At 29.2% G+C, this 14,350-nt stretch overlaps 1 protein-coding gene across 1 annotated transcript in view; it reads right to left on the reverse strand.

The window, feature by feature from the left end:
* Window positions 1-344: 344 nt before the first annotated feature.
* Window positions 345-14,350, reverse strand: part of ETHR (ecdysis triggering hormone receptor) — a 209,156-nt gene continuing 195,150 nt past the window's right edge. Inside the window, exons 4-5 of the mRNA XM_085953585.1 lie at window positions 4,428-4,901; window positions 345-381 (exon numbers count right to left, since the gene is read on the reverse strand). Coding sequence (XP_085809711.1) covers window positions 345-381; window positions 4,428-4,901 — 511 coding nt within the window. The remainder of the gene's footprint in view (window positions 382-4,427; window positions 4,902-14,350) is intronic.

The raw sequence follows: 14,350 nt of genomic DNA on the forward strand, positions 1-14,350 counted from the left end.
AGAGAGCATTATTTTTACATGACTGAAAATAATGAAGTAAGTATCTTAATAGAAATCAAAGAAGTAGTATACGTAATTTAGAAATTTTATGTAATATTGAATATTTATATACTGGCTATTTACGTATTAATAATGTATGATTTCGATACAAAGTAGAAGCATATTATTGGTAGTAGTAGCGAAGGGTGGAGGTAGGCTGTTAAGATCCGACATAAATAGTGCATTGTAAACTTTGTCAATCAAACGTATTTTTCATTGAACTAAGACTACAATGTGTAGATAGTGTTTGTTAGTTTTTAAAATTCAATCAAACCCTGCCCAATCGAAGCCATAGTAGATACTAGTCAAAAAAATATTCGTTTACCTTTATAAAATCTAAAACTATGCCATTAAATCATTCACAATTTTAAATATTTTATAGATAGAAGAATATTTTTTATCGTTTAGGGTTTGGTAAGCAGGGTTTTTGAATTGAAAAAAACACCATCTATAATAATATGTATTCTTAAGGGGGGACATGCTCAGCGTAGGTCAAAATGGAGCTTTTGTTCTATTTTCAAAGCATGATCCTGGACATACCTTAAACGTTGTAGATAATCTATTTATATAATTTTGAAACCTTATTATCCTTTATATTTATTTTAAACATTTGATGACTGCATAAAGTATTTTTATTACATTAAATACTATTCTTTTAAACCTCTCGCTCTAATGTTTTAGAATATAGTCATATTTCAGCACATAAATGTGCAGTGGTATTAAGATTTTTTACGTTTATTAATTTTTAAACGGATTTATAAAACCATCAGTATAATTTATATCGACATTATTATAGTGAAATATTTACGATAACAAATTATATTGATAATCTCTGTGAACCCAAATTTGACAAGAATTAGGCATTTTATTATTCAAAAAATGGGCAAGATTAACACATTTGAAGTATAACTCATCACCATCATCATTAGGGGCGCGACAACCCGGTGTGGGTGCTGGCCTCCTTCAACAGCTCCTCTCACCTGTCCCTATCCAGTGTGGCCGCTTTTCAATTTGGTACCCCCAGATTACGGCAAATAAGTATAACTAAAGTGCACTATTTTTGTCGAATCGCCCATAGTATGCCGAAACTATAATGGTTTGGTTTAAGTAGGGTTTAGTTGAATTTTAAAAACTAACCAGCAAAACCTGCAAATTGTATAATAATTTCAATGAAAATAAATAATTTTGACTGATAAAGTTTAGTGTGCACTATTTATGTCGAATCTTTACAGCCTACCTACACACTCCTAGCCACTGATGGGTAGGATAGAAAGGATTAAGTACATTAAAAAAAAAACTTATGTTTTATCATATTTTATTTGATTTATAATATTTTATACTAAATCTATAACTAGTTTAATACTACACAAATCAAAGATGTTAAATCTTCTTTTGTATATAGCGTAATATGGATTCTATAAAATAATAGTCTAAGAAACATTCAGTTTGATGTATATGTCATTTTGGTGTGTAAAAAATATAAAAGTTTCCTTCTTATTTCAGTTTTTGAATGAAAATTAGTGGTCTCCCTTTCCCCCCACTTTCATATTATGTTTACACTCCTTCTCTATAGAACAGGGGTGTCAACTAATTTTTACATAATATCTACTTTGGAGAAGAAAAATCCTCCGCGATCTACTTTTTATGAAATTAAGGACAAATTATATTATAAAGCGTTGTACATAGAAATTTTTTATTTACATAACAGTAGATATTTTATGTTGATCTTCCGGATATGATAAAGCTTGAATTTCTTATCCTACATCGTAAGGTGTCCACAATTTTTGAGTAGTCTTTCGGAATTAGTATTGAGTGAATAAGATAATTAAAAATGTGGATAATAGAAATATGTATATTAAATAAAATCCCATTATACTTCCAAATTATGAATAAATAAATAAAATAATTACAAGATAAAAATAACTTTTTATAAAAAGTTTTTAAATTTTCTATTGAATCATATAAACTTGAATTGACTAGCTTAAACGATCAAAAAAAAATTGTACTTGATAGAAATAATACTGAAATGTCATATTGATTTCCATAGTAACGCACGTATATATTAATATTAATAATTTAGTTGCTAGGACCTACTAAGCAACCAATAATAATTTTACTTTTTACGGATTTTTTCCTAAATACTTCTCATACAGAGCAGAATTAACTGAAAATGAAATCAATTCTACTTAAAGATGGCTAAAAGTATTAAAAAATGCATTGGCATCGTGTTCTGATATATTATAAAAGTTTAAAATGTCTACCTAATCGAGAAGTTAGCTAAAAATCGATTGCAAGATGTGTACCGGACAAACAACCACCGGACAAATAAGAATACGAGCTAAGAAAAACGTTGTAATAATCTTGGCGATCGACCAAAAATCATTTCGCGATCGACCGGTAGATCCCGGTTGACCTTATTGACACCCCTGTTAGTTATAGAAGGTTATCTTCAACATCTTTGACATAAATAGAGATTGGTCCAATAACAAGTAGAGAAAAATACATTTTAACGAATATATCAATACAAATAATATCAAAATTTAATGAGTAGGAATACTAAATATCGAATGGAAAATGACTATTGAAAACATAACTAGCAAAATTATATTTATTAAAATGAATAATATAGGTATCAAAAAACAATAACAGTATTAGTAAAATAGATACATATTTGTTATAAATAAAGCTTTTGTAATTAATAAATGCCATCTGAATAAATGTAATAACTGTTACTAGAGCTTTTAAATATTGTTGTACTACCACCGAACTAGATAAACCAAATGATTTTGTAATAAAAATACTGTGAAGAAATTTGTTTTGAAAAATGTTTGGTTAGATAAATAGGTATTTTCTTTGGTAAATATTGCAAATAAAATAAAGTATTTATAAAATGAAAAAATTTAATCAAAACAGTAATATATAAAATATATTTTTAAATGCGGTATAGGTACCTGTAGGTACTTCGATTATTTGTAAATTTGAAAAAAAATGATAATTATTTCATGATACATTGGTAATATTGGTATGGTTTAGTAAGTTTTGTGAGCTCTTTCGTATAAGGCAATTGGTAGTTTTGTAAAATTTGCCATTTTACGTTCGTCTCTTGGTTTACAAATAAATTAATGGGTCAATGATAGTTATAAGATTTTCACGCAGAGATACTGATGCCCAGTTATAATAAAATGGTATTCTTTTATAATATTTATGAAAAAATAATGTAAAAAATTATATGATTTTGCAATAAACTTAAATTATTATTAGGTAAGTACGTGTTATGTTTAATTAATAGAGTTTTTCATTTATACGATTATTTAAAAATATTTACATTGTGTCGAACTATAATGTATGAAATTTATTATAAAAAATACACTTTAAATAAAGATTAATAATCTATCTAATCTATAACACAGTAATAACATTAACATTTAAAAACTAGTAAAATGCGCCTGGAATTAATGATTAAAGTTCTGATATATTTAGCTCTTAATATTAGAAAATTTATCTTACGATTAGAAACATTACTTTTAATCAGTTTACGATGTTGAATATTATTAAATAAAAAGAAGCTTTAAATTTCTTGATGTAGTTAGGCATATTGAAACTGTCATATTTAAATTTACACAAAAATCTCAGGAGAAGAACACTTTAAATCATTTCCATCTTGATCATCTACACTTTTGTGTATGGCACTTCTCATTATGACATTTCTTCTGAGGGAATAATTCCCTGAAAATCCGCTAGAGTCTAATGACCTCTGTTTTAGTAAACAAGCTGTAGATTCTTGTTTACCTTCCTCTTTTACAGGAGTTAATTTACAAAATTTAGTCACAGATGTTTCAGTATCACTTTCTATTTCCTGTGTATTGTACATTGAACTGTCACTTTCACATATTATTTTGTTTGCTTTTCTCAAATATACTGTTTTATTATGGTTTGGAACAATACTACTACTGGAGTCAATCTGTATTTCTCTGTTACAAGTATTTGTCATACTTAGCGGTTCTGAATTTTGTCTGGACAACTTTTTGAATGCGAATATACTAAAAACACTTTTGCTTCTACCGACTCTTGATCTTGTATAAGGTGCCTCACTAACTGGTGGTTGTTGTGAAGTATTTGGAGCTTGGTTATTATCACTAGTAAACGGAAGGTTATTTGTTTTACTTGGTTCGTGTAAATCAGTCGACTTCAAACTAGATATAGTACTATTTCTTGTTTCAAAGCTGCATCTTTTATACAATGTACTTTTCAAGCTGCTACTTTGTCGGGATACTGAACTACTAGTTGTACAAAATGTTGAAGTGGTCCTGAAAGTTCCTAATCTATCCCTACCTCTTCTATGATTTCTCAATTCGCGTTTCTTTTTTAGACAACAAACCAATAAAAACCCATCTCTAAATTTTGAAGACATCAAATTATATAATACAGGATTAACAGCAGAGTTAAGATATAGCATAGTTCTACTGAAGTAAAGAATATTATAGTATTTTTCTATTCCTAACTTGAATATTGTCTCATCTGGTACAATAATAATCCAAAGAGTTAAAACTTTGAAAGGCATTAAGCAAATGAAAAAACTAAGTATGACAGTTCCAAGCATCATGACAACTTGCTTTCTGGCTCTGAAGTTGTAACAATCCACGTGTTTGTTCATTACCACCTTAGATGCTGCAGATATTAGATTCTTGGCTATGATGGTGTACAAGACGAGTAGTATAAGAAATGGGATAAGGAAGAAGAGGGATATTATCATGATGAAGTAGAGGGTCGGCCAAAAGTCTGTGGCTTGGGTCAGGCAAACTGGGACTGAGCTTCCATCGTGGTACTCCCATTGTTTGTATTCAGCCACTGCCAGAATTGGACTGAAAACAGAAATTAAAACCTTTTGCTCACTGATATATTTTAAACTAATCTCCTAAAACATTTTACTATTTGTTAAATAATCGCAGTAAATGACTTAGATAATATATCTTTACTTTTTCTTATTTTTAAATTATATTGAATAATATAGGTCTTAAATACATTATAAGAAGACTTTTAATTTTATTTATACACTTGAATTAAATGTTGAAATAAAAAAGAATTTCACATTCAATAATCAAAATTAATTATAATATTAATATTTATCTACAGGCACCATCATTAAATATTCATTAATGAGAGATTTACATATTTTATATAAGAATGTGACTCATAATTATTAAATTAATATTTCCTACATTCAATAAAAGAATATTAGATGCAAAGCGCTTAAGAAAATTATTGTAAAGCTTTAAAGCATTCAATCACACTTTGAACCCTTGAATACTAATCCAAAAAGGCTGTATATAATGCATATTGCTAATAAATATCATAGCTGATAATAATATATTACCCGTTTATAATAAAACGTATTTTGCCAAAAAAATAGTAACAATGTATTTATTCATTCGGATACTAAATAAGAATAATTACACGATTTATTATTGTAAAGAAAATATTCGTAAGTGCATCTAAGTAATTTAATATATATGTTTTTATAAAGTTGTGTCTTTAGTTTATTGTGGTTATTTATACTATATAAAAGATTACCGATTTGCAATTATTTTTGAATAAGCTCTGCAAAGCTCCAATAGAAAAAGCACCGAAAGCCAAACTTTATGAAAGAATATAAAAACAAGTAATATTATAATATTACGCTGTCAAAATAAACAATTATTATTATGAGATAACTGAGTAAGTTTTTATTTGTGTATATTATGGAGTACTGATACTATTAGTATATTATAATATAATGATCTTATTATAATTACAACAGTTTATTTTTAGGGTGTCTTCGTGTAAATAATTTATTGATAATTTTATAGGTGATTCAAAATAATTTATGGAAACAGAGTATAAGTGATAACCATTTTTTTTCTATAAACTTGAATAATATAAACGCTGTTCAGTATTATAGCGCCTGTACACGTACATGGATTTACTGACACAAATAGTGTGTAAATTAAAGCGTAAGCGGGACGGGTTGTTGTCATTGTATGGTGGTATTTGATAGTATAAAACTTTGTAAACGTCAAAATGCCGGCGTATTTCGTAGTTTTTTTTTGTAGGTTGACCACTATCGTTGTACTGCGCAGGCGCAGTTCCAACTATCGCGTGAAAATTCAGAAACTTCTGAACTTTTCTATGGCCGCGATAATATGTACTGCCAGCAATAAATCCATGCACGTGTAAACGGGGTATTAAAGTGGTGTTATATTAATTAATTTATGTACATATTAATAAGAAATGGTGTACAGGATTTAGTGAAAAAAAGGTACAAAAGTAGTAGTACAAAAAAATCATATGAGTATATTTACATATTTTCTATACTAGTGGTAGGTGTTATCGGAACGAATTGATTTTTGATAACATGATTAAAAAGGAATGGCAAATTCTAAAACAATATCGCAACAGATCGCCACAATATTTTTATTTATCCCCTCGTCTATTCAAATCCCCAAAAAGTCAGTATTGTGCTTGTTATTGACATAATGAAAAGTATTTATATTTTATATTCCTCTTACCTGTTATATCCGGTGTGAAGTGAGTAGTTGGTTAGTTGAGTGGAAACATAATAAATATAATGTTCTGTTAGTTGAAAATAATATAGTAGTCAGCTGTAAGCAAAAATAAGCGCACGCCATTGTTTGTACACTATGTTTATGTTTTTAAATTCATTGTATATTTAATATAATACATAATATATGTTGATTATGAAAATGTATTCAAACGTATAGAATATTAACAATTCATTGTACTTCTTCTTAATAAAGATGTAAACATAAATGTACCTATTATAGTCACCATACTATTAAAGACCCTCTGTAGGTCGTAGAAATTTTCAAGTGAACATCACACCAAAAACATTTCTAACCACGGCCACCGATGATAACATCACATAGCAAACTGCAATAATCACAATATTTATAAATGCAACATGCACACTCGTTTATGTATGCGAATTTTTGCAGAGTTCGAAAAGTCTACAACTGGCCGTCGCGACTGATCATCGTTTGTATCTCGCCTATTACTTTACCGTACCTCGTTACTTCCACCATAATCCTCCGCACGTTTGCCACATCCATTACCCATGACCCAATACTCTGGATTATTGTTTCTCAAATGCGTTGAGACATGCGATAAGCGTAAGACTTAAAGCTATAACTACTAGTGGAATGCGTAACCCTTGTTATCATGACATGTAGTTATCGTGCGCATGTGGCCTGACACTAAGTGTAGTAAAGCAAATGACCTTCGTTCTATAAAAGTGGTATACTTTTAATAATAATTATTTCACAGTGATTCCAATAACAATGAATTGAGATATAAGTTAAATATTACGTTACTTATAATATGTATATATACAAAAAAAATATATAGTATAACTTGATACTACGATCCTGCAGATCATAGGATCGACTTCCTCATCGAGCATAGTTCAAATATTGTTTTTTTCAATTTCTGTTTGGTCCACAGAACGGCCTCAATGCCCTCAAAGGGTTGCGTAAATGGCTAATAACTAAACATTCCTCGTAAAAAAATGACCGTTATTTATATAACTCCCATTAACTCCCATCCGAATATAACCTCAATTTGTTAGAGGCTGTGTACCGATAAGAAACGAAATCGTAATTTTCCTTTATACTTTATGAGTATAATAATATTAAAGCTCATATTAGATTTCCATAACAATCATTTTAACTTCAAATTGACTTAAGTAAGGAGTATCTAGTATTTAATCTAGTATTACTTATTTGTGAGTTATCCACCAAAACAATGCCTAAATTATTTCATCAACAACAGTAATTCTAGTAAAATGAAAGAAAATAGTACAACATGATTTAGTATTTACAGAGATTTAGTACGTAGGTATTATATTTCAAAGTCGTAACTCCAAACGTCTTAACTTTGAACACCTATTGTGTAAATAGCTGAAAGGTTAACTATGGAAAGGAGTAAAGTTTTAAATTTCTCACAACATCTTCGAAGCTCTCAACGCATACAAACTTGTAAAGTTAAGCTAGCAATATTTCTGTAGCTGATTGAATAACTTCTAGTGTAAGCTCTGTAGAATTGGTTGAATAAAATGAATCTAGACTCACTATCCTGACCAAATAGAAAGTAAAAATAAAGTCACAAAGGGTTCGTCATTAATACCATGTTCGATCATATGAAGATCATTCCGTCTTTTAAGATCACAGGGGCATAACTACAAAATGTAAAATTTTGAGTTAAACGTGGTTTCGATAATGACGTACCTCTAATAATATTTATTGGTGACACAAAACTCTATATTGTACTTATATCCGTTTACAAGATATAGTTGAGTCTGTATTTTAATTAACCTCTTGTCATAGTATCAAAATGTTTATTTGCGTTTATCTTAAAACTATGTTATTGTAGATAGGCACCTGTGATCTTAAATGTCCGATATAGGAGGTCCATTATTTGTCTATTTTCAAAACGCCAATGAGTCTTTCGTTATACATTTGTCTGATTCCCCCTACCGTTAAAATTGTTGTACCGCGTGTTAAAAGACCATACTCAGTAAAGTAATATTAATATAATTAAATAATTCCCAAGTTAATGGCTAAACGACCACACGATAGTCAAGTAGTTATCGCGACAGCTTATAATGTCGTGAGTCCTGGTAGAATCCCGGGTCTGAAAAATTGTTGTTTTTTGATGAGTGTTTGGACACAGAGTATGGACGTAATAGAAATAAGTGGCTGAAATCCATTTCTCGTAATAAAAATTATTAATACAATCTCTTTTATGTGGAGGCCCATCAGGATCGAGCATGGCAAAAAAAAAATATTTATCAGAAATTATATCAACGTATGTATTTGTCAAACTTAATGCAGGTGTCTCTACAATTTAATATGTCTAATACTTATATAATTGTCTGGGTAGACAAGTTTTTGGGCTCCTCCAGTAAGTTGTGCAGGAAAATAAGTTGAAAGTCTTTGAAACATCTTTTCTCCCAAGACTTTTTGACTGCTAGCAATTCGAATGACTCTACGATCGATTAATCAACGTTACGACTACTCATGGTCTCTTGAACATAATGTTTTTAATCTGTTCTGAATTCAAATACATGTATTGAGAGACAACCAAAATACCAAAAGGATAAAAAATGCCAATCTAATAAACATATACGTCATAATATTACGCGAAATAATTACCTATTAGTATTAAACTCATTATAGTTACAGCAGTAAAATACATATTATGCAGACGGAACAGTACAATTCTCGGTGATGACATACTAATTATGATATACTTACTTAATATCATTTGAGGACAATATACTTATTGCCACAGTTTTTTCTTCTCAATAGTTCACCCAAATGAGTGACTACAATATTCTCTAGGGAAAAGCTTAGAAATTTGTTTTGTTAGTCGTTTGTTTATTTAATTCAAGTGTTCCGTACACAGATGGCGACAAGTGAACATTTTGTATATATTATTTTCTTTCATTTAAAACTCGACGGCTGGTAAAAGCTGTATCGTATTAAAAAAACAATGTGTGAATGATTGTAGGTACCTACACGACATATTATCATTGTATTAAAATTGTAATATTATAAGCTTCGTACTATATTATTATTTAATCTAATTATGAATTTAACAAACTGTAAACAATTTTCATATATTTTGTATGAGCTGAAGAATGACAATTTTGAATATCGAACATTAGACAAAACCTACTTAGGTAGGTACTACAGAATTTGGACATCATGGATTTTATGAATACTATCATGTTACAATTATTTCAGTATGTCGTTTATTATACATCTAATTACAGGAATCCCAAGGTACACAACATATTATTATGTTATTTACGCGACCATTGAGGAACGATTCTTCCTTCCTAGTGATTACTAGGACGCTCAAAATTAGATCAGTGGGTTGAGGGTTCGATTGCCGTAGATGGATAAAATACATATGTTGTTTTCTTAATATATAATTTATGTGTATTTTGATCTAGTACAACCGATTAGTTGAGTGAGTTTAAATGCAACGTGAATAATTTCATAAACTATTAGTATATGTCCATTTCATAGTAAGACCATATAATATGAACACCCCGCAGCGTGTTGTCCAATTGTATACAACAGGGGTGTCAACTAATTTTTACATAAAATAAATACTATCTACTTTGGAGAATAAAAATCCTCCGTGATCTACTTTTTGAAATTAAGGACATATATTATAATATATAAGTATAATATACGAGTATAATAATTTTAAACCAAAATAGAATATTATTACGAAAATTAAATAAAGCGTTGTATATAGAAACTTTTTATTTACATAACTCTAGTTAATTTATTATGAGCTTCCGGATGCTATAGATAGAGTATAGAGTTTGAATTACTCATCCTACATTGTGAGGTGTCTACAATTTTTTTGTATAATTGGGGACTCAAACCATTTCTCAAACATGATTCAAAATATTCGTCCTCTGTACTTCGATTTTATAATTTTCATTTGCGAAAACGCTGATTCACACAATTAGTGTGTCGAACCGAAACAGCTATACACATTTTCAGCACATTTTAATAGATTTGAATACTTATCTTCTTCCAAATTATAAATAAATAAATTAAATATTTTTGGCGATCGACCAAAAATCATTTCACGATCGACCTTATTGACACCCCTCGTATACAGTATACACATTGAAAAACAACATATTGCGATTTTTTTTCAGATGCGGGACTCGGTGCAGTTTCCACAGGCGCCAAATTTACCTTTACAAACTTAATCTTTTGCGAAAAGAAAAAAAACTTTTTATTTCACATAAATTCTTGAATACGTCATACAAGTCGAGCAACAAAAAGAAGGTTTTGAAAACTGTTTGTTTATTCAAGTCAGATTTTAAGATATGGTATTATTATTCTGGTAAAATGTGAATCACAAAAAGCTGAGAATTTAGAACAATAGCGATAGTGGATATCAAAAACTCATTACAGCCTAGTATATAGACGCTTTACCCATTCAATTCCTTTTATTTTTTTCCCGCATTTTTTTATCAATGAGTATTTTGTACTTGAACTTTACTCATTAATAGACAAAATATCTACTATTATGTAGCCTTTAATTTAATAGTGGGTGAAGACCGGACACTCCGCTAGCTTAAAAGAGTCTGTTGAAAATGGCAATGATTCTAAAATAAAATCGTATATATTTAAAAAAACACCCACACACACAAAGCTTTTATTATGAAATATATTTAATTTAATTTCAAGAAAAATTATTAGTAACTATTTTATTTGGTCCTTTTCTAGTTTAGATACTTTAATGCTACAATATAAGATCGATATCTTAATTATTGTTTCTTCAGTATTTTGGTATCCACTTATTTCATATTAACTAATAGTTATTTGCATAAAATATGATAAATATAATGATTATAAACAATTCAAATGGGATGAATAATATTTATAAACCCGGACTAATGTTTGAGATTGAACAAAAAGTCCGGTCAGTGTTACTATTTCCGGCTAATTCGGACGTATGGAAAGTCTATTTTAATATAGTAAGGTTAATAATAAGTTCCTACCTACAAAAAAAAAATATGTTTACATGGTAATTTATTGTTTTAGTAAAGTTGGTTGGTTTTTGGTAATGTTGGTTTCAAAAAAATGTAACTACCATTTTTCTGAAAATCAAAATATCTGGGCATCATGTTCATATGGTTGACGAAGAATGTTATTTCTAGTACTCCACGGAAAACGTTGATGTTAATAATACTTTATTTTAATTTTAATTCAGATTCTGTGCAATATGTAGGTAAATAAAAAATAAAAATAAAAAAGCCTTTTTATTTCTTACATACAAAAAGTAAATGACAGTGAATTGACTATACCTAATGTATATAATATAGCCTATAATTATAACTGTTATGTATAATATATATCTATCTATTTATGATTTTTAATATTTTATCTAAGTATATTTTTGTATAATACATATATATATTAAGATTTTTATTTTGTACTTATATAATACTGATAAATAATGTTTATATATTAAAAAGTGCGGTGTAACGTTTACATAGTATATATTTTTGTATTTGTAACTTAAATAATATTTTGGTTTATTTGTTTGTTTGGTTTGTAAGAACCCCTCTTCGGGTGAAGGCCTCCTCCAAAGAAAGAAATCCCACTGGACTCTGGGATAGCTTGTATTGCTTGGTTGTATTTTATTTTGGAGGGTTATGGCCGTGATCTTCCTCGGTGACCAGCCGTATTGGAAGATGGATTTTGTTTCTTGTTATAATATGTTCATGTATGAGATCTTCTTGGGGGGGGGGGGGGGGGGGTGGTGGTTGCTATGTATTATTGTCTTTGTTGACTTGGTTATTTGTTATAATGTTGGTATTTTTGTTGACTAAGAAGTTCAGACATCCTAATATGATTTGGGATGGCAGGCAAACACGACAGTGCTCTATTTCACCATGGAGTCAATACTCGATTGTAATTATAATAGACGTAGATATTTACATATAAATTTTTATTTCGATAAGTCGAAGAAAGAAATAATAATTTTTAAATTGTAAAATAATCAAAAGTTGAGCGCGTAAGTCAGAATTTATAATATAAATTGAGACAATGATTACAACGCAGAAGAACAACAGAAAGAGATAATACAATATTGTTTATTACCAGTGATACAGTTTACTTTATATAACTGTAGTTTTTTTTATCGATGACCCTTTATAAATCTGTTTCAAATTTTTACTATTAATCCATCATATAAAATTAATGATCTAGGTGAGTTTCATCAAGATACACAAATATATATATTTATGTTTGTATTATTTACTTCAGTACGTTTTCTCGAGCTATTTTTAGGTAAGAAGCTATTATTTGGGAATCTAATGAACCTTTCAGATGAAAAAAAAATGAAAAATGGTAAGTGAAAGGGTTTGTAAACACCTTGGATAAAATTATGCCACACTTCTCCCAACAAGGGTTTCTTTGTTGTTCCTTAGGGAGCTTTGATCAAAGCGGCCGCGTAAGAAATCCAAAGAAAAGGAGAAAAAACCTTGAAATACATATAAAAGGAATAAGTGGATAACTGGCTTTAGTTGTATGAATACGGTAACCTGGTCAGTTTTGAAGTATGGAATAATTTGTATAAAAACGTCAGTATTAATACTACGATCATTTTAAATGATTGTTGTACCTATTATTACTACGATATTGTAAAGATTTGGCCTCCCACTTTTCCCCTTATATATTATTATAATATAATATACAATATCCAAGAATTCTGCACACAGAACATCTTGTGTTTTCTGATTCTGCATTTATAGTGATCCTAAATAATAAGTCAAAGATAATATTGTGACCGTACCGAAACTTGATCCAACATTAATAAAAAAATTTCAAGTTATATACCTACATTATTTTAAATCGAAGTTTTTTAAAGTACAAGGGCTTTCGTGGTGCAGTGCGTAAGGCGCTGGCCTTTAATTCAGGAGCTCCGGGTTCAGTTTCCAGTGAGGACACAATATATTTATGTGATTTTCTTAAAGCCTGGGTGTTTGTGATTGTTTTGCTTCTATTACTAAAATACACTACTGTCATTGAGCCTATTCTAAGCATATTGTAGTGTTAAATAGAATATGTATTTATATTATATAAGTACCTATATTTTTTACATTAAAAAAATCAACATAAATTTACCTAGAATTTACCTAGAAAAAAAAATTACCTAGTCAAATAATACCTCAGAGAGAACTTATTAGAACATGTAGGTACCTACGTCATGTTAATGATATAATGATAGATAACATAACTGTAATATAATTTGTAATACTAAGATGACATCCTTTAACAAACGGAAATTTTATGTTTTGTACTTATCTTCTTTACTTTTATTAGGTCGTATTCTTGTTTGTCCGGTGGTTGTTTATCCAGTAAAAATCTTGCAATCGATTTTTAAATAACTTCCCGACTAGTTAGACATTTGAAACTTTTCAGAAAATCAGAACACGATGCCAATGCATTATTTTAATACTTTTAGCCATCTTTATGTAGAATTGAATTCATTTTCAGTTAATTCTGTTTTCTATGAAAAGTTATTTCGGAAGAAATCCGTAAAAAGTAAAACACTATTATTGGTTGCTAGGGGAGGGGTCTGGGGTCCTAGCAGCTAAATTATTAATATATACGTGCGTCACTATGAAAATCAATATGAAATGTCAAAATGACATTTCAGTATTCTATATTTATTCAGTATTTCTATCAAGTACAATTTTTCAAGTTCAAGTCAA

This window comes from Rhyacophila brunnea, unplaced genomic scaffold (assembly GCF_057557595.1).
Source record: "Rhyacophila brunnea isolate RB1 unplaced genomic scaffold, BYU_Rbru_1.0 scaffold_4, whole genome shotgun sequence".
NCBI classification, from domain to species: domain Eukaryota; kingdom Metazoa; phylum Arthropoda; class Insecta; order Trichoptera; family Rhyacophilidae; genus Rhyacophila; species Rhyacophila brunnea.